At 36.3% G+C, this 12,312-nt stretch overlaps 1 protein-coding gene across 2 annotated transcripts in view; it reads left to right on the top strand.

Annotated features, from left to right (window-relative positions):
* The first annotated feature begins 11 nt into the window (after positions 1-11).
* The window catches only part of LOC106175390 (bridge-like lipid transfer protein family member 1), a 54,723-nt gene continuing 42,422 nt past the window's right edge, over positions 12-12,312 (top strand). For both annotated transcript variants that reach the window (XM_087009783.1, XM_087009784.1), the window contains exons 1-18: positions 12-537; positions 987-1,130; positions 1,478-1,646; positions 1,930-2,002; positions 2,294-2,484; positions 2,996-3,075; positions 3,376-3,541; positions 3,917-4,073; positions 7,513-7,683; positions 7,994-8,111; positions 8,560-8,715; positions 8,944-9,041; positions 9,326-9,492; positions 9,792-10,080; positions 10,344-10,532; positions 10,895-11,032; positions 11,257-11,433; positions 11,736-11,981. In XM_087009783.1, coding sequence (XP_086865909.1) covers positions 318-537; positions 987-1,130; positions 1,478-1,646; positions 1,930-2,002; positions 2,294-2,484; positions 2,996-3,075; positions 3,376-3,541; positions 3,917-4,073; positions 7,513-7,683; positions 7,994-8,111; positions 8,560-8,715; positions 8,944-9,041; positions 9,326-9,492; positions 9,792-10,080; positions 10,344-10,532; positions 10,895-11,032; positions 11,257-11,433; positions 11,736-11,981 — 2,949 coding nt within the window. In that variant the 5' untranslated portion in view covers positions 12-317. The remainder of the gene's footprint in view (positions 538-986; positions 1,131-1,477; positions 1,647-1,929; positions 2,003-2,293; positions 2,485-2,995; positions 3,076-3,375; positions 3,542-3,916; positions 4,074-7,512; positions 7,684-7,993; positions 8,112-8,559; positions 8,716-8,943; positions 9,042-9,325; positions 9,493-9,791; positions 10,081-10,343; positions 10,533-10,894; positions 11,033-11,256; positions 11,434-11,735; positions 11,982-12,312) is intronic.

A 12,312-nucleotide genomic window follows, 5' to 3' on the forward strand; every position in this document is an offset into this window, starting at 1 on the left:
AAATCAAAAAGATTCGTTATTATCCAATCACCGTACCCTAGGAAGACCTACAGAATATTTACTAGATGATATTTACTATTCGTGTTCATGAAATATTTTAACCGCGAAGAATGCCATGGACGATTTATAGTGATTTCTTCATTCATTTTCGCTCCCTGGAAGTATCTCTTTCAACCAATCCGCCGTGAATACTTAGGGGATACACAATTTTAAGCTAGGTTTTTTTCAGATGGGTCTTTGCTTTTTGCCGACACGTTCGTTTATCAGGATTCAGGATTGATTGAAGAAATCCTCTGGTTTATGTTTAACCTGACAGAATGGCGGACTCTCAGACTTCACTAGCAGCTTCACATAGCAATACCTCGTTTGTTGACGTGCTGAGCAATGAATTGCACACCAGTTTGGGTTGGTTTCTGTTGTCTATCCTGGCTTCCATATTTTGGTGCGTGTATATAGCTTACTATAACTCTAGGGTGATCGGACTCATCCTCACCGTCTTGATGAACAGAGTGGTGAAATTTGGCCATGTGCAATTAGGTAAGTATGTGCCAAAATTGACTTACTGAAGTTGCTTAAGTGATTTGTGCAATTTTAAAATTAATTTTTTCTAAAAAAATTGGCCCCTTATCAACGCCCCCTCCCCCTCATACACTGGCATACACTGCACAGTTGATTAATATCCATTGGGGGTTGATATCAAACTACACTTTCTGCTGGAAAATGGGCCTCTAAATGGGCTAAAATTTGTGTAGATACACAAGGTTTCATACTCTAAAAGGTCCACTTTCCCCAAAAAAAAAAAAAAAAAAAAAAAAAAAAGCCCCCTTTTGAAACTGCTGGCTATGTACAGGCCTTAAATTGACTTTTCAGTTTTTGATTTCAGACAGGTTTTCTGTATGTCTTTATGTAATTATATTAATCATATTTTTTATTCATACATATATTTTTTCAAAAATTTGAAAGAAAATTTCATATTATCTTTTCAGGGTCTTTTTCCTTCTCAGTATTATCAGGAAAGATCATGTTCAGGGATGTGCACCTCATCACAGAGGATTTCTCCATCAGAATCACCGATGGCTGGGTCATCTTCAGATGGTGGAGACCCTATGTTTACAAGGAGCTAACTGAAGGTAAGGTCTGGATGTAGTCATGACTGGTAAAATATTCAGTGAGACGTAGAAAGTTGTGTTTGGTCTGTCCAAGGAACTGGCAACGAGTTTAGGAGCTACTGATGAAAATTAAAATCAGTCAGATTGAATCAACTTTGATGAATGGTAAATACTTAATATCTTACTTGATTCTGGTCAAATTATAAAATGCCTTTTAAATCAATAAAAATCAAATTAGAATTAAAAGCAGTGAAAAAATGTCATGCTATTTTATTAAAATAAAGATGCTTCACAATGACAGTGTAAACTGCTTGTACCAGTGAACCAAGAGTTTGCCTCTTAATGAACTTTACACTTTTTTACTTCAGATTTCTCTCATTCTGACACCAGAGTCTCCATCTATTTGGATGACTTTGAGTTCCACATCTACAACAGGTCTCAGCATTATGCCAGGCTTGAGAAATTATTTGGCTTTGAGGAGCTGATGAATCCAAAAGGAAAACAAACAACAGAAGCTGAGAAAGATCTAGCTGAAAGGTATGTTTCTTATCCCCCGGTTAACCATTAACTTGTCTGTACTATGCTTAAGTAGTACTGTACATTAACTGATCAAGGGTTTAAATACAATAGTATATCAGGTGAGATCAAATATGGTTAAAATGTATAGATTGGTCTGAATATCTTATCTACTTATCAGGTTCTCAAATATATTTGATTTGTTTTATCTTGAAATATGTTAAACTTCACTTGACACATGTTGATGTTGTTGTGTAAAGCAAAATGTTGACTGGTAAAAAAATCATGTTTGATAAATTTCCAGAGCCCGTAGAGCTCAGAAGGAGGGTTTCCAGTGGAGAGATCTGATTCCGGTGATAAAGCTAGATATTAACACGGTAAAAAAATTATGCAACACAAACTTTAAAATAAATAGTTATATTTGATTTATAAATAATACAGGATGAGCATGAAAAAAATATGAATTATGAGAGATCAAAATATTGGAGGTAAAACTATTTCAATATTAAGCTGTTGACTGAAGAAAAATTACTTCATTATTAGGATGAGCAAAAGTAGTAATGTCTGTAGTTTGAAGAGTATGTCTTTTTTAACTTCAGTTCGGATAATATTTATTTTTCTCGTAGTAACAATGATGTAAGCAATCAATCTCACGTGTCATTTTCCAGGGTCGAGCAGTGTTTGGTAACCACTTGGTTCCCAGTAGTCTGAGTATTAACTTTGAGGATGCTCACATTGTCTACACCACCAAACCCTCGTCTACCCCCTTTGATAAGTTCATGCACATTGCTAAGTGTACCACAGAGAACCTGAGGGTGATGTTTGTACCCAGCCCTGGCTATGATGAACCCACGGATGAGTACGTAGAAAGTTTTCATAATCTGAGATATTATCATACTTTGTAGGATTGCCATAGGGACCATTCCCAGAGCCTATTGTACTAACTGTGGATCGATCTATCTCCGAGGGGATTCTCGTTAAATTGCAATCAACTTAAGCAGCTTAGATGTCTGTCATGCCTACTGAAGCTGCTAGGGGGTAATTAATCATCATTTAGAAGCTTCTGTAGGTGTGCTAGACATAAGCCACTTAAGATGAAAGCAATTTAGCGAGGAAAATCTTGGAGATGGATCGATCCTGTTAGATCCTGATAGGTTACTGGAATTACAATTTTAAATGAGTCAAACTGATGGCATGTTATCTCTATTTATCTCATGAGGACCAGAAGAAGTTTCACAATAATGTTAGCCCAATGAAACAAAGAGGTTGTTTATAGATTGAAATGTGGCATATCCCAGGCTGCTCTCTATTTTGAATTTGAACTTGAAAATTGTTAAAATTGATAATAGATAAGAATTGTTTTCCCCCAGGCCTCCGCGGTACATGGGTGAGGGATTTGTGGTCCTGCAGTCCAACGATGTAGACATTTACTATTATATGGATGCTCCAGGTAGGAGAGAGAAATAAGATTTTATATTTTGATACTATATTGCCACAGCCAAAGAAGTTATGATTTTGCTTTTTGTTGGTTTGTTAGTGAACAGCCAAAAGAATGGACAGATTTTGGTAGAATTTAAGGATAAGTCAAAAAATCAATTAGAGAAAGTATCAGTTTTATTTTTATTTGGCTGTTGATCATTATCTTATATTGCATCAAAATCCACAAAATAATCTATTTTGTTCATCTTTATGTTCTGTTTTTCTGTCTGTACATTTGACAGCTTCTCTGCCTGTTTTCTGTTCATACCAGGTGTTGTACCATATGAACCTGAACAGTGTATCTTAGCAGACGGTGAAGTGATAGTGAGAGAAACTTTTCCATGTTGGGGGGTGGACATCAAATGTGGGAAGAGCACGGATGTGAAGTATGGAAAAACTACAAGTATTAGTTATGGACCTTGGGCTGATAAACAAAGGTGAGGATAATTTATTTGAGATGAAAGTCTTCTGGATTTATCTGATAATCCCAAAATGTGGGCGTGGTAATTATGCTCCCCCCTCCCCCCTTGGACCCCCCCACACAGAGCTGCACAACTTCAGAGTTTGCACTTTTTTTTTTTTTAAAGTTAAAAGTCCATTATTATCTTTGAGATAATGCTTTGAAAAAAATTTAAAGGTTTAAAGATACGTTAGTTACTTTTCGCTTCAATAGACCCTAGAAAATGTGTGTGTGTGTCTGCGTGTGTGCATTTGTGCATATGTGTGCATGTGCGTACACGTGGAGAAGTCATAGCCAGTAACACGTGGAAGGGGAGCAGAATTCACCTCTACAAAATATTCCCCATTTCCAGAGAGTACCTGTGGAAGTTTTTCTACCCGCCAGACTATCAGGACCTGGTGGTGACACCTATGGCAAAGTCTGGTCAACTCAGACAGCACAAGTCCTTTGATGTGAAGCTGAACATCCTGGCAGATGCTACGCTGGATGTGCTCTTCACCAAGGCCAAGGTCATACCAAATGAATGATACATTGTTTCATTTTCTAGTTCTCTACACTACACTCCATTGAGATGATATCCATGTCAATTTTTCTTATATCTATGTCTTGACTTACAAAGTCACCACCTTTACATGTAGGATATTTGATTGCAAAATACAGTAATTGTACCACCAGCGTTAGCGCTGGCGGTACACATGGTTTCGGTCCCGTCCGGATCGTTCCGCCGGCTCCGTTGGCTCCGTAGGCTCCGCCGGACGGCTACCGTTACCACTTCTCCTCCTAGACGGTAAGGGCCCCCGTACCCATCTCATGGATTTAGGTCACCTATAATCTCAACTCGTTCCACGTAAAATTTGGGCTTTGTCGGTATTGGGGTCTGGGTGTGGCACTCATTGCAATGCACCCTTGTCTAAAAATGGCAAAATTAAATGCTAATTATCTACCCTACGGAAGGAGTTATGGGAAAAATTTCTATAGACGGCTTTCCAAAAGTCATATGTGTAGATTTCAAATATACCCTTGGATTTGACCTTTGACCTCTACTTCAAGGTCAAATGGGCCAAAATTTTCAAAAAAATGAAATTTTTTACGAAAAAATTTTTTTTTGCCCTGTTATTCAGACACCACACAGACTTAACCAATAATATTATTGGAAATTGTTACCCTTCAGGTCATCTTTCATCTCCATGAATTTGGGGTCAATCGGTGCATTTTCACGGGAGTAGCGGCCATAAGATACCGAAACTGAAAACTGTCTCTAATTTGGGAACCGTTAATGCTAGAGACCCATTCTTTTTTGCATTTTGTAGAGCATGTAAAGCCCAACACTGGAGGTGGTCTCGGTTTTTTTGTATTCCATACGGTTTTCGAGTTACGCTGTATCAAAAAGTACATATTGGTGGTAAAAGCAAAATGTGCAGTACGGTAATGGATAATAAATTTTGAACTCTGGAAAAATAAAACATAAGGCTTGGCAAAGCAGACAACTTGTGTTCAAAAATGACATTATTTCATCAAATTTGAACTTCTGAAACTTCAGAGCACCTCCTATTTCAAGAATTTTGACCAAAATGACATTTTCTTTATTTTAATTAATTTTTTCTGTACGAAAATTTAAGGCACATTATGGTAACTCCAAAATTATAACATCTAGTCCCTTATATCTCCAAAACTGGCAGAGATAGGTCCATAGTTACTATTGAAGTTGAATAGGAAGTCATATACTGGCAATCTTACTATGACCTTGAAATTGACCTTTGACCTACTTTTCACCATGAACTGAACTTTGCAAATTTTTCTTCCCTTTTATCTCCAAAACTGGCAGAGATAGGTCCATAGTTACTATTGAACTTGAATAGGAAGTCATATACTGGCAATCTAAATGTAACCTTAAAATTGACCTTTGACCTACTTTACACCATGAACTGAATTTTGCAAATTTTGCTTTCCTTTTATCTCCAAAACTGGCAGAGATAGGTCCGTAGTTACTATTGAACTTGAATAGGAAGTCATATACTGGCAATCTATATGTGACATTAAAATTGACCTTTTACCTACTTTTCACCATGAACTGAATTTTGCAAATTTTGCTTTCCTTTTATCTCCAAAACTGGCTGAGATAGGTCCGTAGTTACTATTGAATTGAATAGAAAGTCATATACTGGCAATCTAAATGTGACCTTAAAATTGACCTTTGACCTACTTTTCACCATAAACTGAACTTTGCAAACTTTTCTTCCCTTTTATCTCCAAAACTGGCAGAGATAGGTCCATAGTTACTATTGAACTTGAATAGGAAGTCATATACTGGCAATCTAAATGTGACCTTAAAATTGACCTTTGACCTACTTTTCACCATGAACTGAATTTTGCAAATTTTGCTTCCCTTTTATCTCCAAAACTGGCTGAGATAGGTCCGTAGTTACTATTGAACTTGAAAAGGAAGTCATATACTGGCAATCTAAATGTGACCTTAAAATTGACCTTTGACCTACTTTTCACCATAAACTGAACTTTGCAAACTTTTCTGCCCTTTTATCTCCAAAACTGGCAGAGATAGGTCCATAGTTACTATTGAACTTGAATAGGAAGTCATATACTGGCAATCTAAATGTGACCTTAAAATTGACCTTTGACCTACTTTACACCATGAACTGAATTTTGCAAATTTTGCTTTCCTTTTATCTCCAAAACTGGCTGAGATAGGTCTATAGTTACTATTGAAGTTGAATAGGAAGTCATATACTGGCAATCTAAATGTGACCTTGAAATTGACCTTTGACCTACTTTTCACCATGAACTGAACTTTGCAAACTTTTCTGCCCTTTTATCTCCAAAACTGGCAGAGATAGGTCCATAGTTACTATTGAACTTGAAAAGGAAGTCATATACTGACAATCTAAATGTGACCTTTAAATTGACCTTTGACCTACTTTACACCATGAACTGAATTTTGCAAATTTTGCTTCCCTTTTATCTCCAAAACTGGCTGAGATAGGTCCATAGTTACTATTGAACTTGAAAAGGAAGTCATATACTGGCAATCTAGTTGTGACCTTAAAATTGACCTTTGACCTACTTTACACCATGAACTGAATTTTGCAAATTTTGCTTTCTTTTTATCTCCAAAACTGGCTGAGATAGGTCCGTAGTTACTATTGAACTTGAATAGGAAGTCATATACTGGCATTATAAATGTGACATTAAAATTGACCTTTGTCCTACTTTTCACCATAAACTGAACTTTGCAAATTTTGCTTCCCTTTTATCTCCAAAACTGGCAGAGATAGGTCCATAGTTACTATTGAACTTGAATAGAAAGTCATATACTGGCAATCTAAATGTGACCTTGAAATTGACCTTTGACCTACTTTTCACCATGAACTGAATTTTGCAAATTTTGCTTCCCTTTTATCTCCAAAACTGGCTGAGATAGGTCCATAGTTACTATTGAAGTTGAATAGGAAGTCCTATACTGGCAATCTAAGTGTGACCTTGAAATTGACCTTTGACCTACTTTTTATCATGAACTGAACTCTGCTAATTTCTTTCTCTTTTAACTTCAAACTTGACAGAGATAGGTCCATAGTTACTCTTGAACTTGAATAGGAAGTCATATACTGGCAATTTACTGTGACCTTGAAATTGACCCTTGACCTACCTTACGAAGAACTTAAATTTGATTGTACCATATATATTTTTTGCAATAGTTAAAAAATTCTTGTTGATTGCATTTTTACAGCTTGTCAAGCACAAAACTGGTGGCTGTGTCCCTTATTTTGTGTATGTGGGGGTCTATACGAATGCGTTTGCTCCAGCTGGTGGTACAATATTTGGAGGCGGTATCGCCTCTCTGATCCTCTAGTTATGACACAAATGATATGCATAATGTGATAATTAGAAGTAAATAAAGTACGTACCAAGTTTTCTTCTCATTGTTGGTTCTAGGAGACGCAGGCTATACATTTAGACGTTGGTCAGGGGTCTTATTTTGAGGCGACGTTTCCCTGGATTACTGAACCCACTGGGTTCACCACACGTGTGAATGGGCAGCTTTTACTTATGGATGCTACAACAAGTCTCAAGTTCCGGTCTTTTGCTGAATGTGAAACACTAGAGGTAATGAGAGATGCATCTTGAGCTTAGAATCAAAGTTGCTATTATGATTTAATTTCTGTCAAGGAAGTTGAAAATGCAATGTAATATATTCAGATTCCAGTAGTAACATGCCTATGCTCAATCAAGTACAATTATAGGGAATTACCAAAACTGTAAACATTTAATATAAGTAACTCTTTAATGTATTTTACATGCATGCGTACAATTAATAAGGTTAAGACATAAAGAATGATAAATAGATATTTTTTTTTTTTTTCATTTTTCAATGATTGATTAAATTCAAAGCATGTCATGTTCTTTTTATTTACAGTTTGATGTCCGTGCCAACTACCCTCTTCATTGGAATGACCCCCAGGACTGGTTTATAGAGCTGACAGCCTGCAAGGCTTCAGTCTTCCTCATCTTTGATATCAAACACTTCTTTGTTGGTATGTAGACTAATGCAACCCATAGTTTATACATTGAATATGCTTCTGCACTTACATAGCATTTAATTTGTAATTATGTGGATGGTGAAGCAGATAAACTTGTATTTATGTTGATGTAAGAATAATTCTGCCTAGAATTTGGTTTATATTTTTGTTTCCTGCTTGCTGTTTAGCTCTTTTTTTGCAATATAAATTCATTTACCCCTTCAACTTCTTTATTTGTGTGTCTCTTTGGTTTTTAAGATATGTGAAAAATAATTCTACGAAATATTCAGTTTCATGTTGTATTAATCCATTTAAGGTTTCCTATTGTCTCCTTAATTGTAGGATGTGAATGAGGATTGTTAGATATTCCACTTAGACAATGTCTATGTCAAACCTTCTTGACTGACTAAGTTACCATCTTTAAATCCAGGATATTTGAATACATGTTCTGGTCTTCTTCCAGATATGTTCAATGACTGGGGTGACAAGAATGTGCCAGATATCTACAGATTTGTTCCCTATACCTACCACTTCAACCTAATCATCAAGGAGTTTGAGCTGCTCACTGTGGCCAACGAGTATAACTGGATTGATTGCTCCTCAGCACAGCAGGAGAATAGTACGTCAAACTAGATTTTAAAAACTTTAACAAAATATTTTAGGATTCCTGTTTCATATTATTTATAAAATGTTTGTTTCCATGAATCTAAAAATGGAAACAAGCCAGATTTAAGTTAAAGTTTAAATGACATTATGGAAGTGAGACTAACGTGAGTATTTTACCACATATTTTCCAACTTAAAAAATCTCTGCACTTCTGAGTAGAAATTATGTCATTTTCTTCTAGGTCATATTGCATTTTGTGGGGAAAGTTTTGATCTGTCCTTCAAGCTTCCTTTCACTGACTACTTGCCAACCACTGTCCTGGTCGACCTCATGATTAGTGTGAGTATTATATAATAGTAATGGCCTTATCCTCAGTCCAAATATTCTGGGAAGGGGTAAAGTGTTGGCCCTTGTCTTTGTCAACATGCCCTTTGATTTACAAGCTATACCACACTGAGGGTAGTTGAAAGCTTGGAACGTTCTCATAATTTGGCAAAAATTTTAATTTACCAGTTTTTCTTAATGGTTTTTGATGAAGAAAGTTCAAAGGAAGGAAGTTGGAAATGAGCCAAGAATTTGACTCATGCTGATATTTATCATTAGAAATTTTATCATATATCCAGGGTGAAACCGTAGATGCCAGACTGTACGTTCCAGAGGCCAACACAAGCCGCCATGTTTTAATTGCGCTGTCAGAGAACATGAAGATCATGGACAGGAACGGGAACACGTTGGAGGGGGTCTTCAACAGCAGCAGAGATAAACAGTGGAGGAGAGTTACCAAGAAATGGTGATGTTCTCTAAAATAATTATATGATAATAACAATAATAACAAAAACAATAATAATAATGATAATAGATTTAAATATGTAAAATATACATAAGAAATTGATTTCCGTAATAACCTGTTAAAATAAACACATTTAAGATATAAATATTTTAAATAACTAATAAAATAATATTAATTACTACTAGTCTTGAGTTCTGCAAAGCAACATTTAAAGACAACAGCATTTAGATTAGTCATTAAGACTATATGAGAATTTTAATAAAGAGCACTTTTTGAATTAAAACATTTTTTGTTTCCAGTGATGGTTGGATAGACTGTTGGACCACCAACATAGCTGCCATCAAGATAGGCTACACCTACCACCCTCAGCCAGCGCTCCGTAAAGAACACCTTGACGAGCAGCTAGCCACGCCCCAGATGGAAGAGAGGCTGCTTATCCCACTGAAACCCATCGTACCAGAGACCACAGCACCCAAGGACTTTGACCCCACTTATATGGAGCCTGACTTGATCTCTGTGGAGTTAGAAGTTGGCCCCTCTGTGCTCTGTCTATATGGGTCCATACTGACTAATTTTCTACATGTTAAGGTATGAAAATATGTATAACTTGGGGTCAGTTTGTGTAATATGTTGTGTAGTATTAATGCTTAGAAAAATGCATTATGTATTATGAATTTATTATATTAATTTCTGTTCAGTTTGTTATAAGTACCGTATAAGATGCAAATTCTAAATTTAATTAAAGAATTTGTGTAAACAATACAACTTAAAAGTCTTTATATTTAGTTTAAAAAACTCTTTATATTTAGTTTAAAAAACAAAAAAAGGAATTTAATTTCTCTCATTTTCAGGAAAATTATTTTGGAGAAGACCAGAAATTCACAGACTTTGACGATGTTTTCTCTCCTCTCTCAACTCCCTTCTCTGATGATGAGTTTGTGGAGGAGGAGGTAGCAAAGCCGTTTGACCCACGATATTATCGACCGCTCTCAGTCACAGTGTCCTTGACCTTTCATGACATTCAAGGTCACGTAGTTAAGGTATAGCCCTGTTTTCATAATTATTATTGTTCTGTGTTTTTTGCTTTAGGATGTATATTTTATATGGATCAAATTATTTTTAAAACACTTTGCATAATATATCAATTAAGTATTATCGATTAAATTCAATATGAAGATTTGTGATATCAAAGAGTTTTCCTTAACTAAAGGCTTCAATAGCCTACTTGTTTTGTTTTTATTAAAGAAATAATACAAGGCTAACTTGTATAGAGTTATATGCTCACATACAAACACACACTCACATATGCACTAAGACATGCAAACATGTGAACACTAAGACTTGATATAACAAAAATTATAAATTTTCAAACTTTCATCTTCTAAAATTAAACTTTTTCCAGAATTGTAACCCAGATGATCCTCCATGTCCGACTGCCTTCTGTGAGAGGCTGGCCTTTGAGATGGACAAATCCTACCAGGAGACCAAGCTACAGCTTCTCCTGTCCCCTGTGGTGCTCATTGCCAAAGATAATGTCACTGTGAGTGGATCAGTTCATAATAGGTTTAGGGTAGTCTTTGGAATTTATCTGGTTATTTTGTTGTTATATTTATTCTCTCCAGACTCCACGTTTCAGGTATTTTATATTGAACTTGATTTAAGAGAGAACTCTTGGGAATAGCTGGTTTAAGATTATAAGAGGTAAAAGATGTCCAATATGTTGTCACTGTGAATGTATCTTTCTCAAGTATACTATTACTCCAGAGATCCAGTGAGGATTCCCACCTTCAGAACGGTCAGGTAGCTCTGTCAGGACTACAGATGCGAGGCCACGCCATGTTTTCACACGAGGGACTTCCCCTGGATGCGGAGACCCTGGAGTACGCCTGGTTAATAGAGGTGACAGTAGGAGATATCACTGGAAAACTTACTGTGCCTCAGGTAAGAGTGTGTGTGTGTGTGTGTGTGTGTGTGTGTGTGCGCGCGTGTGCATGCGTGTGTGCATGCGCGTGTGTTAATAGAGGTGACAGTAGGAGATATCACTGGAAAACTTACTGTGCCTCAGGTTAGTTACTTTAAGTAAAGGCTTTTAACCACTAAAAAATTCACTGATTTCAGTGGAAAGTCTTTATAAACATTCCATTGCGTTGATGTCTATATTGGGATTATAAAAACCATTTCACAAGTAAGATAAATCTACATACATTTAACGGCATGTTACATGTGTGAATATCATGTTCCAGGTCCATCAGCTGATAGAGTTTATCCAGACAGGGATATTCCTGATTGAGGACTCAGAAAATGGTCTCCAGCATCCAGTGCCATACAAACTGTGCCAGCACTTCAAGCCACAGCCAGACTGTGAGATGAGTGCTAAGTACCCCTTCCCCTGTCCTACCACAGAGGAAATCAAGTACAGAATGACCCGAGTGTCTGTGGATTCTATAGATTTATACATTGTTGAGAGTAGCACTGCGCTCAACCTTCAGGTAGGGTGTCACATCCAGCACATTTGGAATTGTCTCACCTAACACACTGTCTCATCTATCACACTTAATGTCATCCGACTCAGTGAACTGAATTGATGGACACACAATATGTATACTAAAGAGTATTTTTGTTTTTCCCATTTTGAAATTTTGTGCTGACCAATACTCCAGTTTTATTACAAAGTGCACTCCATACCGTTTCTGTTAACAGAACTGATATTGTTGATGAATTATAATAGCATAAAAATAATAAATGAATTTGTAATTTTTGACAGTATTATTGGATAGTATTATATGCAACTAACAAGAGAATTTCTACACCCATGTAGTC

The sequence above is a fragment of the Lingula anatina genome, chromosome 3 (assembly GCF_051362555.1).
Source record: "Lingula anatina isolate TDL-2025a chromosome 3, LinAna3.0, whole genome shotgun sequence".
Classification (NCBI taxonomy): Eukaryota; Metazoa; Brachiopoda; class Lingulata; order Lingulida; family Lingulidae; genus Lingula; species Lingula anatina.